The 11,025-nt window shown below is 34.9% G+C and overlaps 1 protein-coding gene across 1 annotated transcript; it reads left to right on the forward strand.

The window, feature by feature from the left end:
* Positions 1 to 7,855: 7,855 nt before the first annotated feature.
* LOC132304128 (ankyrin repeat-containing protein BDA1-like) lies at positions 7,856 to 9,003 on the forward strand. The gene is made up of 2 exons (XM_059801681.1): positions 7,856 to 8,438; positions 8,576 to 9,003. The coding sequence occupies exons 1-2, from the start codon at positions 7,856 to 7,858 to the stop codon at positions 8,827 to 8,829; spliced, it is 837 nt and encodes a 278-aa protein (XP_059657664.1). The 3' UTR covers positions 8,830 to 9,003.
* The last annotated feature ends 2,022 nt before the right edge of the window (positions 9,004 to 11,025 follow it).

The following is an 11,025-nucleotide window of genomic DNA, read 5'->3' on the forward strand; positions in this document are numbered from 1 at the left end:
TAATTAAACCAGGATTCAGACGTGAGACCTCAAGGTAATGTCCATATATCAACTTGAATAAGGACTCGATTCATTTCCTGTTTCCCATTTAAAAATAAAATAATGATAACAAATTTGAGTAGCACATTTATATTTATCCAACATATGTTCATTTCATTAATCTACCTCCATATTAGATGCCAGTTTCTCTCTAAGAAGTTTTGCTCCTTTCCCCAATTGCATATGTGATTTAGGCATCATTGAATACCTATGTTTATCTCTCAGTATGCACCAATATCAGCTTAATGCATTGTTATCATCCGAATTATTATCTCATATAGCAGCAATACGGATACATGTTGCACCGTTTAACAGTGATAGTGTCTGTACTCCTATGGAAATTCTTTGCCTCTTTCAGTGGTCATAAACAAGTAAATATGGCACCATAACAATGATCAAATAAAACATATACCCATATTGTACATTATTCTTTCACTTAAAATTAAATGAATTAGAATTTCTCAAAAGACCTCATTTGAAAAACCCAAAACCCTTTTCAACTTTCAGCTTTCAGCCCAAACCTTAATTTTAAAATCCCTCATTAGTGAAATTAAGTAATTCATGTAACAATTCCAACCCTTTGTACCATCGATTATTGCCCAATTTTATCAGTCTCCCACAAACTTAAATATATATATATATACACACACACACACAAACAAGTACATGTTTATATAAAAAAGCAAAGTGGGTATGTAGATAAGGGATAAGGTATAATGAACAAGTATAAAGGTCATGGGGGGTAGTACCATGGTGACGACGCCTCGCTTGGCATGAGAGCCTGAGGAAGACAGATTGGGGTTGAGGGAAGGGGGTCGGATCTTCAGGCAGGAGAAATCACCGGCGACGCTTCCGCCGACGAGCGGAGAGAGAAAATTGGTTGATAAAGATGATCTAATAGAGGAGGAAGTAACGGTTCATGTTGAAAGATAGTTCGTGTACGCGTGGTGGGGAAGAAGTGCGAAGCTACGGTGGCCACCTCCATAGCTGCAGAGAGAGAGAGAGAGAGAGAGAGAGAGTGAAGTGATTACTGGAAGTTGCGATTAGAAAGGGCTTGGCAATGGGCGGAGCAGAAGAGGTGACCCGGACAACGTTCCGGTCCGGTTCATGAAATGGACGGTCCGATGGCTTTTTCGAGTTGGAATCAGATCCTCTCTACATTGCAAATTTGTGTACTACGTGTGTGTGTTTGTATATATATATATCTATATTTATGACCGAAATAATTGTAGAATTTTAATTAATTTATAATTTTTATATTAAAGTTACATTAATTAGAAGATGAAATTATTTCAATATTAAAAAATATTATATTATGTATAATAATATAATATTACTCTCCCAATTAGATTCGAACCCTGACCTCCCTTTGAAAAGTAGGAGTCTTGAACTGCTAAACCACAGGTCTGTTGATTAATATTACTCTTTAATCTTGTCATTATATTTTTGTTATGAATTTTTTTCTTTTTTTTTTTAAAAAGATTGAACAATTAAATATGCGTTCAACTGTGATGTCTTTGATATATATCTGTATATAAAGATTGAACAATTGAATGTGCGTCGTTCAACTGTCATGTGTTTGATTTATATAAGACTAAGAGTGTATGATGTGTTGATATTGATCAAGTATCTCATATGGTCGGTCACACATTTAAAATATTTTGGTCAAGTATCCGAAATAATAAAAATTATTCATAAACTATGAACATAATTATAAAATCTTGGACGCATGCTCAGGAGTTTGAGTGACATGGACACAACAACTTTGTGAAAATGTACGTGCTTTTCGGATTTGCATAGAAAATGACAACACTTTTAGATATACATGTTTTTTCAAGAATATAAAACGTACTCAAAATATTGTACATGAAATGTAAAAATTATAACGATTTTATTTTTAAAAATACAATATATTTACATTGAAGTTACATTTTGTAATGATGTTGTATATCAATAAAAAAATCCTAACTGATAATGGAGGTGAAATACCTTTGAAGAAGACACGTGGCAAATCTAAGATCAGAATAGGCGAAGTTAACGAAACAATAAACTAAAATCATGTCGAATCAGCAAAGGCTCGGGAGGAAGTTGGTAGAAGATGGAGGAGGAAAATCAGATAAACAGTTGTCAAAAAGTTTCACTCCGAAAGTATTCTGTCACAGAAACAATACTTAGTTTGAGAATATCAAATTTGGTCTTTATTAACCAAAAAAAAAAAAAAAAAACAAACAAATTTGGTCTCTGTTTTTTTTTTTTTAAATTTTTTTTAAAAAGAAAGTTAACACTATAGACTTCACTTAAGGGACTAGGCTTGCCAAACATGCTTGGACAAGCATGGGGCAAAGCCCAAACACAAAAGTAGATCAACAAGAGCCAAGAACTAAACCTATAGCAGTGGCCCAAAAGAAGCTAAAAAAACTCAGAGCAAAATGAGGAATCAACCCATATCTTCAGCCCAAGGCCAAGTGACCATTAATTAGGGTTGCAAGTTGGGCTGGTCCAACCCAACCCAGCCCAATCCCAACCCAACCTCAACCCGAATCAGGTTGAGTTGGGTTTACCGGTTGAGTTTAGAAATTTTTTCCTTTTTTTTTAGGAAATATATATATATATATATATATATGCGTAGCATTTGATTATATATTTATTAAAAAATAAAATAATTTTAGGGCAAATCATTTCAGCCTCCCCAATCGCCTCCATCTTGGTCTCATTCTCAACTCTCTCTCTCCAACTGCAAACTACAAAATCTACAAGAATAAGAAGTTCAAAGCCCATATATTTCAGTTTATCTATCTGTCTACAAGAATCAGAAGTTCAGAACCCGTATCGGCATATCATTTCAGATTGTTCAAAAAATCAAAACCATATCTTTCAGTTTCCATCGCCCACTGTTCTAAGCTTCAGCCGCTGTCTCTCAACTCTCAAGCTTGCCCCCTTCTCTTTGCAACTGCTAACTTGTATGTATGGGTTATCTTTTAATTTTTGGAAGTGATGGTGGCGACGGCAGCGGCGGAGGTAGAGGGACGGCGGTGGTGGCGGATCAGCGGTTGTGGAACGGTGGAGGCGGCGACGGCCGCAGAGGGGATGGCGGCAGAGAGAGAAAGAGAAAAAAGAAAGAGAAAGTGAAAGAAGAGAGAGGAGAGAGAAAGGAGAAAAAAAAAATTATTTTTATTTTGGGTTTTGGGTTTGGTTCGGGTTGAGCCCGAACCCAACCCGAACATGTCTGAGTTTTGACAAAATCCAACCTGAACATGAGCCTGATTTATGAATTTTAAGCTCAAATTTCAAAATTTCTGAGTTAGGGTTGGGGTGGGCTGGGTTAGTCCGCCCAAGTTGCAGCCCTAACCATTATAAACTCATTTGTGTACATTGAAGTCATTCAACTTTGTGTTTTCTAGTAACCGTAATTTGAAATTCCTAGGTGCATATATGAGTAATTTTGGCAAATATAAAATGATATATGAAATTTTCATTTCTTTCCATTTGACCTAACATTCTCATATGATAATTCTTAATTAATACTTTGAAAGATTAAAGAATTACAATAAACAAATAGAAACAAATATAAGCGAGCCCGATAACGAGTATACGGTTCACGAACATATACAAACCTATGTTTACCAATATAAACAAGCCTACATGAGTTGAGCCCATCATTGTTTGAGATCGGTTCGTTTACTAAACGAGTATAGAAATCGATCTGAAACTGTAGCTAAAGCTTGACTTGTTTGCTTAACGAATGAGCTCGTGCCAAACTCATTCAGTTTGGTTCGTTGCAGCCTTGTAAGGGACAAAGATTCTCTCATGTGTAGCAAAACAACATCGTTTTGGTACACAATACGGAACCCAAACATGTACCAAAACAATATTATTTGGTGCACAACACTTTTCCAAACAGAAGGGAATCCACTTTAAAATATAAAAGTCATGTATTCATCTTAGTTCAGTTGTTAAAAATAAAGTACATAATATTTTTTTTTTAGATCTATATGAAGAATTACTATTGTCTTGATTTCTTTTATGCGAGCTGTGAAATTGTTGTTAAGTAAAAAATTGATTAAGCAGATTTAAGGTAAATGCCAAGAACAATATGGGTTTAACAGCTTTTGACGTCTTTCAACTTCCAATGGAATTGGACAACAGAGAGATTGGGGAGATACTATGCCGAGCTAAAGCATTGAGAGGTATATCTATTAACCATGACCCCCTTGAAGAAATAGATGATCAGATCAACAAAAATAAGTCACTGCATGTGCCACAAATTAAACAAGTCATTTGGACTTAATGTGCACAAGAAATCGTCAGATAGAGACATGTCTCAGGCGGTACTAACAGTGGCTGTACTGATTGCAACAGCCACATTACAAGCTGTGCTCAGCCCTCCTGGTGGATTCTGGCAAGATGACTACTTCCCATGGTGGAGGGAGTGTTTCGTAGAGGACCACATCTTGCAGGGAGGTCAACAATGAAACCATGCCAGTTCTGTGTTTTCTATTTGTTGAACAGCGCAACATTTTATGCGTCCATGAGCATAATCCGACTCCACACAATAGGCCTTCCTCGTAGACTACTAGATATATCCCAAATCTTTCTCAGTGCCACCTATTGTTGCCCTTTGTTCCTCATCACTCCGCGATACACGGACTCAATAATCTCCCATTCTGCTAATACTTCTATTTGCTCAGAATTTAATTCAAAACATCGCATTTATAATGCTCACATCTATTCACTTTTCCTTCTAACTAGCTTCTTGATAATGTGTAATTGCACTGAAGTTCAAATCTCTACTTCATCCTGGTTAGGAGTTCAAGTATTCATGGTTCGACTCTTCAGAACTTGACATATCAACATTTGTGTGTGCGCGCATGGTTCGACTCTTCAAAACTTGACATATCAACATTTGTGTGTGCGCGCCTATTTATTTATTTATTTTTTCTCTATGTAGTTTGACTTCTTTTTATATGAGTGAAAAATCACGTCATCATGATGCTAATCATTATAATAACATTCCATAAATATAGTTGGAACGGTTGGACCTCACTAAAAATATTTACCATATATTTACGGACTACAAAATTAATTTGAACTTATAGATCTTATATTCGAAAAAATTATAAATAATTTGTTTGTTGGGCATGATAAATTAAATTTTGACTTTTTAAAGGTGAATCAAAATCTAAATTATGGTGAAATCCACTTCTCAATTACAGCAATATTAACAAAAAAAAAAATGGTGTGCAATCAAATCCTTTATATTATCTGCAACTTTACGTGCCCCAGGCTCCCAACCCTGTATAAATCCTGCCTTCACTGCCCGCCTTTCCAGTGGATACCACATGCCATTTTATTGCAGAAACTTTAAAAACTATTTAAAAGTTATTAAACATTTCAATCAGTTGTAGAAGATAGTGTTGCAAAATAAGTGAAAGATATAGTTGGGCTTGTTTTGGAGATGATTGACTCTGTGTGGCTTTCTTTGTCACTTTTAATTCTTATCATGGCCTCATAGGTTATTTTATATGGACACTTCAAAAGTGATAAAGTATCCTGACATGAGATACATGTATGAAAATATTGGGCACTATTAATTAAACATATACTTAAAAAAAAAACATATTTAATCATACAATTTTATTATATTATTATTTTTAAATGACTACACCGAACACTTTGTTACAAAAAAACATTATTTTGTTCTAGAAAATAAAATAAAATAAAATAATTATTTAGAAGTGTCCATGTGTCATTCGGTTAAGAAATTTAATAATTTTGACCCATGAATTTGTACCCATATCTGATAAACGTGCCCAAATCCATGTAACATGGCCCATAAATTGTTATGTAATGTACCTTAATTAATTAATTAATTCCTTGAATTTTTTTTTTCTTGGATACAATTTTTTAACTCATTACAAAAAAGAAAAAGAAAAATAAATTACTCTGACCTCTTTTTAAGGTTTGGATTTATTATTAAAGTTCTTAAAAAATCACCTAGCACTCTGGTTTAGTAATTTAAACCATCCCTAATGTTATATATGTATAAATTTACCAATTTACCCTTCATATACTAAATCATATTAAAAGAAAAAGAAGAAGAAAACATCAATATAACAAAATAGACTAAAAAAACCCCAAAACCTTACTCTAACTATTTTCACCCTTCCACTGTCGAACCCATCACCTACTTTCTATCATAGAAAGCACGGACACAGACGCGGTGCTGTTGAACCCATCGCCTACTTTTTATCATAGAAAATACAATACAAATACGAGATACAGGTACAAAATACGACAAATCTAAAAAAAATAAGACACGAATATGATATAGATACACCAAAAAAATATATATCTTATATTATTATATAAATAATTTTCATTTTTTTTTGTCCATACAATCATGAATAAAATCACTAATTTAGAGCTTAGACCTAAATATTTGTTAATTTTGTTTTCTTAAATTTTATATTATTATTTTTAATTACTTCATAATATATTTTAAATTACATTGAATCCCATCCTTGAAAAAAAAAAAAAAAAAAAATTATAAAACCACTTCTCATGCCCTGAAAGTGTTCAAAGCGTGTCTGCCATATCACAACACCCTTATGTCTCTCTTACACACAACATTTCTCATCTAAACTGTCATCACTCCACCACTGCCAGATCCACCATTGCCATCTCATCAACCCCCACCCTCACCACCACCTGCCATCTCCTTCGACTCCATCAACGACCTTCTTTTCTACCTCTCTCTCCTCTGTTATTGTCTTTCTAATACCCTTCAAAAACAAAAATTAAAGAAACTGTTCTAAACTCCGCAATAAATTTGATAGTAACAGGTGAATTTTTTTCACAATCCACCACCACCAAATCAACATCCAAAGAAGCCAATCAACTAATCACCATCTTCAGCATTCTATGTACAAAATGTTGATGCATGTATGTTCATAATATATTTTTTTTCTGAACTGTTATGTGTTTGCTTTATACAATACAAAGAGCGTAGGATGTGTATGATACTTTAGTCAAGTGTCTCTAATGTGTTGACCAAGTGTCCAAGATACTTCAACCAAGTGTGTCTTAAATGTGTTGGCAAGTGTCAGAAATTAAATAAATAAATAAATAAATAAATAAAATTTAAATAATGGACAACTATAAAGTGTTAGACTCGTGGTTCAAAGTGTCTATAGAGTATCGGTGTCGGACACGAATTGGTGCTTCTTAGATCCCCAACTCTTCACAAGGAAAATCATTCGAAGCCTCGTTCAATTTGTCGAAATCTACTCATAACCACCTGGCTCTCATATGTCTACAATTAATTAATTTGTAAATAAAACAATTAATGTGTGTGCCTGCCTCCTCCGAAGTCTAACAAATGATCCAACGGTTTCAATCACTCTCATCAGCTCTCCACCCAACCGCACCGCTCTCGGTCTGCCCCTTTAATGAATCCTCCATTTTCTCTCCTCCTTCCCCACCCTCCATCACCATCCGCGCGTCCCTCCATTATTTAAGAATCTTACACTGTCAACTCTTTTAATCTTTTTGAAAAAATGGTTTTTAAGGGGATAAATAATACTAAACAAAAAAAACGATGTAATTAATTCTATAAAAGCGCGTAAGTGTCTCCGTCGATAGCTAAGGCCTTTGTTGACATTTTTTGTCCGAGGACGCTGCACTGAATTTTCTGGCATCGTGTAAGAAGGTTTATAGCAAGACTCCTTTAAAAGATCGAGAAGAGAGGTAGGTGGTGACAATGCTAACTTGGCAAACATTTTCAGCACATATAATATAAAACCGTAGCTGTCTTAGAATGGATGCCAGGTTGAGGGAGGCTGCTTATGAAGGAAACATCGAACGCTTGTATGCATTAATTCGAGAGGATCCAAGTATTTTGGAGTGCAATATCGATGATAAATTGTTAGCTGAGACTCCTTTACATGTGGCTGCATCAACTGGTAACCATCACTTCGCCGCAGAAGTCATGAGGTTGAAGCCGTCGTATGCCAGGAAGCTCAACCCGGATGGCCTTAGTCCCATGCACCTTGCTCTTCAAGGTGAACATGATCGCATGGTGGAGTGGTTCGTCTCGATTGACAACAGCCTAGTCCACGACAAAGGAAGAGAGGGCACAACTCCTTTGCATCATGCGGTTGCTGTGGAAAATGTCAATCTTTTGAGATTGTTCCTATTGGCTCGCCCACGCTCTATTGAAGATTTGATAGCTAGACGAGAAACTGCACTGCATATTGCTCTCAAATTCCACAATCAGCAAATTTTTGAAGTGTTGGTGGAATGGCGAAAAAGGGTTGAGAAGGAAGACATCTTGAATTGGGCTGACGAGGATGGCAACACTCTCTTGCATATGGCAACATCAAAAAATCAAATCCAGGCAAGTTTGTCATCCAAATTAAATATATATATACAAGCAATTCTTTTTTTCCTATTGTACAATGATTTGAGAGCCAATATAATCTTCTCCATGTTTATTTCATGATTAATTAACGCTGTCTCTTGTCTACCTTATAGGCAGTAAAAGTGTTGTTGAGCGAAAAAGTGATTAAAAAGATAAATGTCAATGCCAAGAACAACATGGGCTTAACAGCTTTGGACATCTTTCAAGTACTTCCAAAGGAATTAGACAATAAAGAGATCGGGAATATGCTATGCGGAGCTAAAGCATTAAGAGGAATATCTGTTAACCATGATCCCCTCAAAGAAAAACATGATCATATCACCAAAAACAATCTCAAAAGATTAACATTTTCCAGAGGGATGTTTGATTGATTGGTCAGATTCTTTGCAGAACCAGTAAGATTGGGAACCCTAAGGGCGAGGAACCCTAATAATTGTAGGGGACGATGAGGGCGTGGATTCAGAATCCACGATTTCTATGTGTTCAGGAGTAGTCGAAGTGCTCATGATGCAAGATCGAAAAGATGAAGAACTAACCTGATGAGATGACGGAATGAAGAACTCAAGAAACGCAGTGAGAACAGAAGTAACTCTTATGGAACCTCTCAAAGTAGAGTGGCAATGGGCAATCTTCGAACCTTCTTTTGGCAAAATAGATAACCGTGCAACTTCAATTCCCTTTTTAATAGGAGTCATAATCCAATTAAAGAGGGAATGGAGGGCAAAGTGTGGAGGGAAAAATTTCCCTCCAATGACAATTGTACACATCATCATAGCATATTAGTATCTGTCACAAATTTCAGAAGCCCATCTTGCTCAAAGCCCAGACCAAGCCTGGTGTTAGCCCAAAATCTTAGTCGCTAGCCTAAGATCGCAGCTGTCTAATCTCTAGCATCGCTCAAGCCCGAACCAAGAGATCCAGCTCGCCAGCGAAGTCACATGGACCAGGTTATGTACGGCCCAAATCCATTAAAAGAAGATTAGTCCTGTCAGAAGAAGGATACAGCAAAGAAAGAAACTGCTATATAAAGAAAATTATACAAAGGAAAGAACTCTATTTGTAAAGAATTTTTATATGGAAAGAATTGGAAGACAACTAATGCGAATCCTACCATAATTCAATCACTATTTTGTGTATAAATAGAGACCCAGGCCTCCAATAAAAGGATCAAACAATTCTACGCTTCTTTATACATTATTCTTATTTATTTTTATTACTTTTTGAATGAGTTGTTTTATTTTTCTCAATCATTATTAATTGAGCGAAATTTTGCACCTACAAACAGAAACTACATGAAAGAAATTCTTCAAGTTACCCATTTACCTAAGCAATATGTATTTTTCTTAAGCACTCAATTATCTTGGATATGGCCTTTAAATAAATAAACTACGCGTGAAGACCGACTACTGGGTACTTTTTTGAAAGTTTATTTATTTATTTTTCGCTACTTTTTTGAAAGTTGAGGTTGTGGACGTCTGTTAACTTAGACCATTACTTTTTCTGCCTTTTCAAGTAGGTCCTAGTACGAATTTTCTTTGGGTTTGGCGGAATGGGACCTGATATTATCATCTTATAAGTCTTAATTCCTTGACATATACTATAAACTAAACATATTATATTTTCATCTCATAATTCTTAATTTGTTTATCTACTTGGGGACTCTTGGCCTTGACTTGGAGTCGAGATTTTAAAAAGGCTTATTTACTCGGATTGTCCCTACCATGTCATAATTTTACTGTTCACGGCTGACAATCTGGACTTGTTGAACCTCCTTTGTCCGAATTGTCCTATTCATTCATCAATTGGTAGGGATGGGGGACCATTTCAGTGTAAGAAAATTATTGAATTGACGTAAAGTTTCATGATCCTCTTTCTAATTTAGCTAGGGCCCACTCTTAAGGTACTACACTACTTTTCACATGTTTGGTCGTCCATTGTCACCATAAAAGTTGAAAAGTACTAATCAAGGGTACACACTTATTGTTCTGTGGTGATGTGTCGAGTGCAATTATATTTATACTCCCTCTATTTTAAAACAAGATGTCTTGTCTTCTTTCTTCTTCTTCTTCTTCTTCTTCTTCTTTTTTTTTTAAATAAATATCATATTTCACAATTCACAATACTATTTTTTTTTTAATATTTCTAATTTATCCTTAGTTTAAATTTCTAAAAATAATTAAACTACATGTAAACCCATTATAAAAAGCTAGCAACATAACATTCATGAATTATAAAATAAACAAAGTATGAAGTAACAAACAATTTCCAGTCGAGTGACTCCAACATTTAAGAAGTCTATGTTAATGAAATGGTCAAACCAGTCAATCCACTAATTGAAGACAAAATTTTAAAGGGTAAATATGAAATTTTATTTATTATCACAATAATAAAATATATTAAGAATTAATCCTCTAAAAAGTGACAACTTTTGTGGAACAGAGGAGTATTTTTTTTAGCGTAGAGTACAATCATTGCTACAGTACTGGATACAACAAACTAGTCAAAAGAGAAGAAGAATAAATAATGTTAAAAACATTTTAGATAATATGTGAATATCGTATTATTGT

This window comes from Cornus florida, unplaced genomic scaffold, assembly GCF_030987335.1.
Source record: "Cornus florida cultivar Cherokee Brave unplaced genomic scaffold, ASM3098733v1 CherokeeBrave_3.0.0_Hap2_Chr04, whole genome shotgun sequence".
In the NCBI taxonomy this organism is placed as follows: Eukaryota; Viridiplantae; Streptophyta; class Magnoliopsida; order Cornales; family Cornaceae; genus Cornus; species Cornus florida.

Coding starts and splice junctions, on each gene's coding strand:
- LOC132304128 (XM_059801681.1), top strand. CDS start 7,856: ATGGATGCCAGGTTGAGGGAGGCTGCTTATGAAGGAAACATCGAACGC. Junction 8,439..8,575: donor AAAAAATCAAATCCAGGCAA/GTTTGTCATCCA, acceptor CCTTATAGGCAG/TAAAAGTGTTGTTGAGCGAA.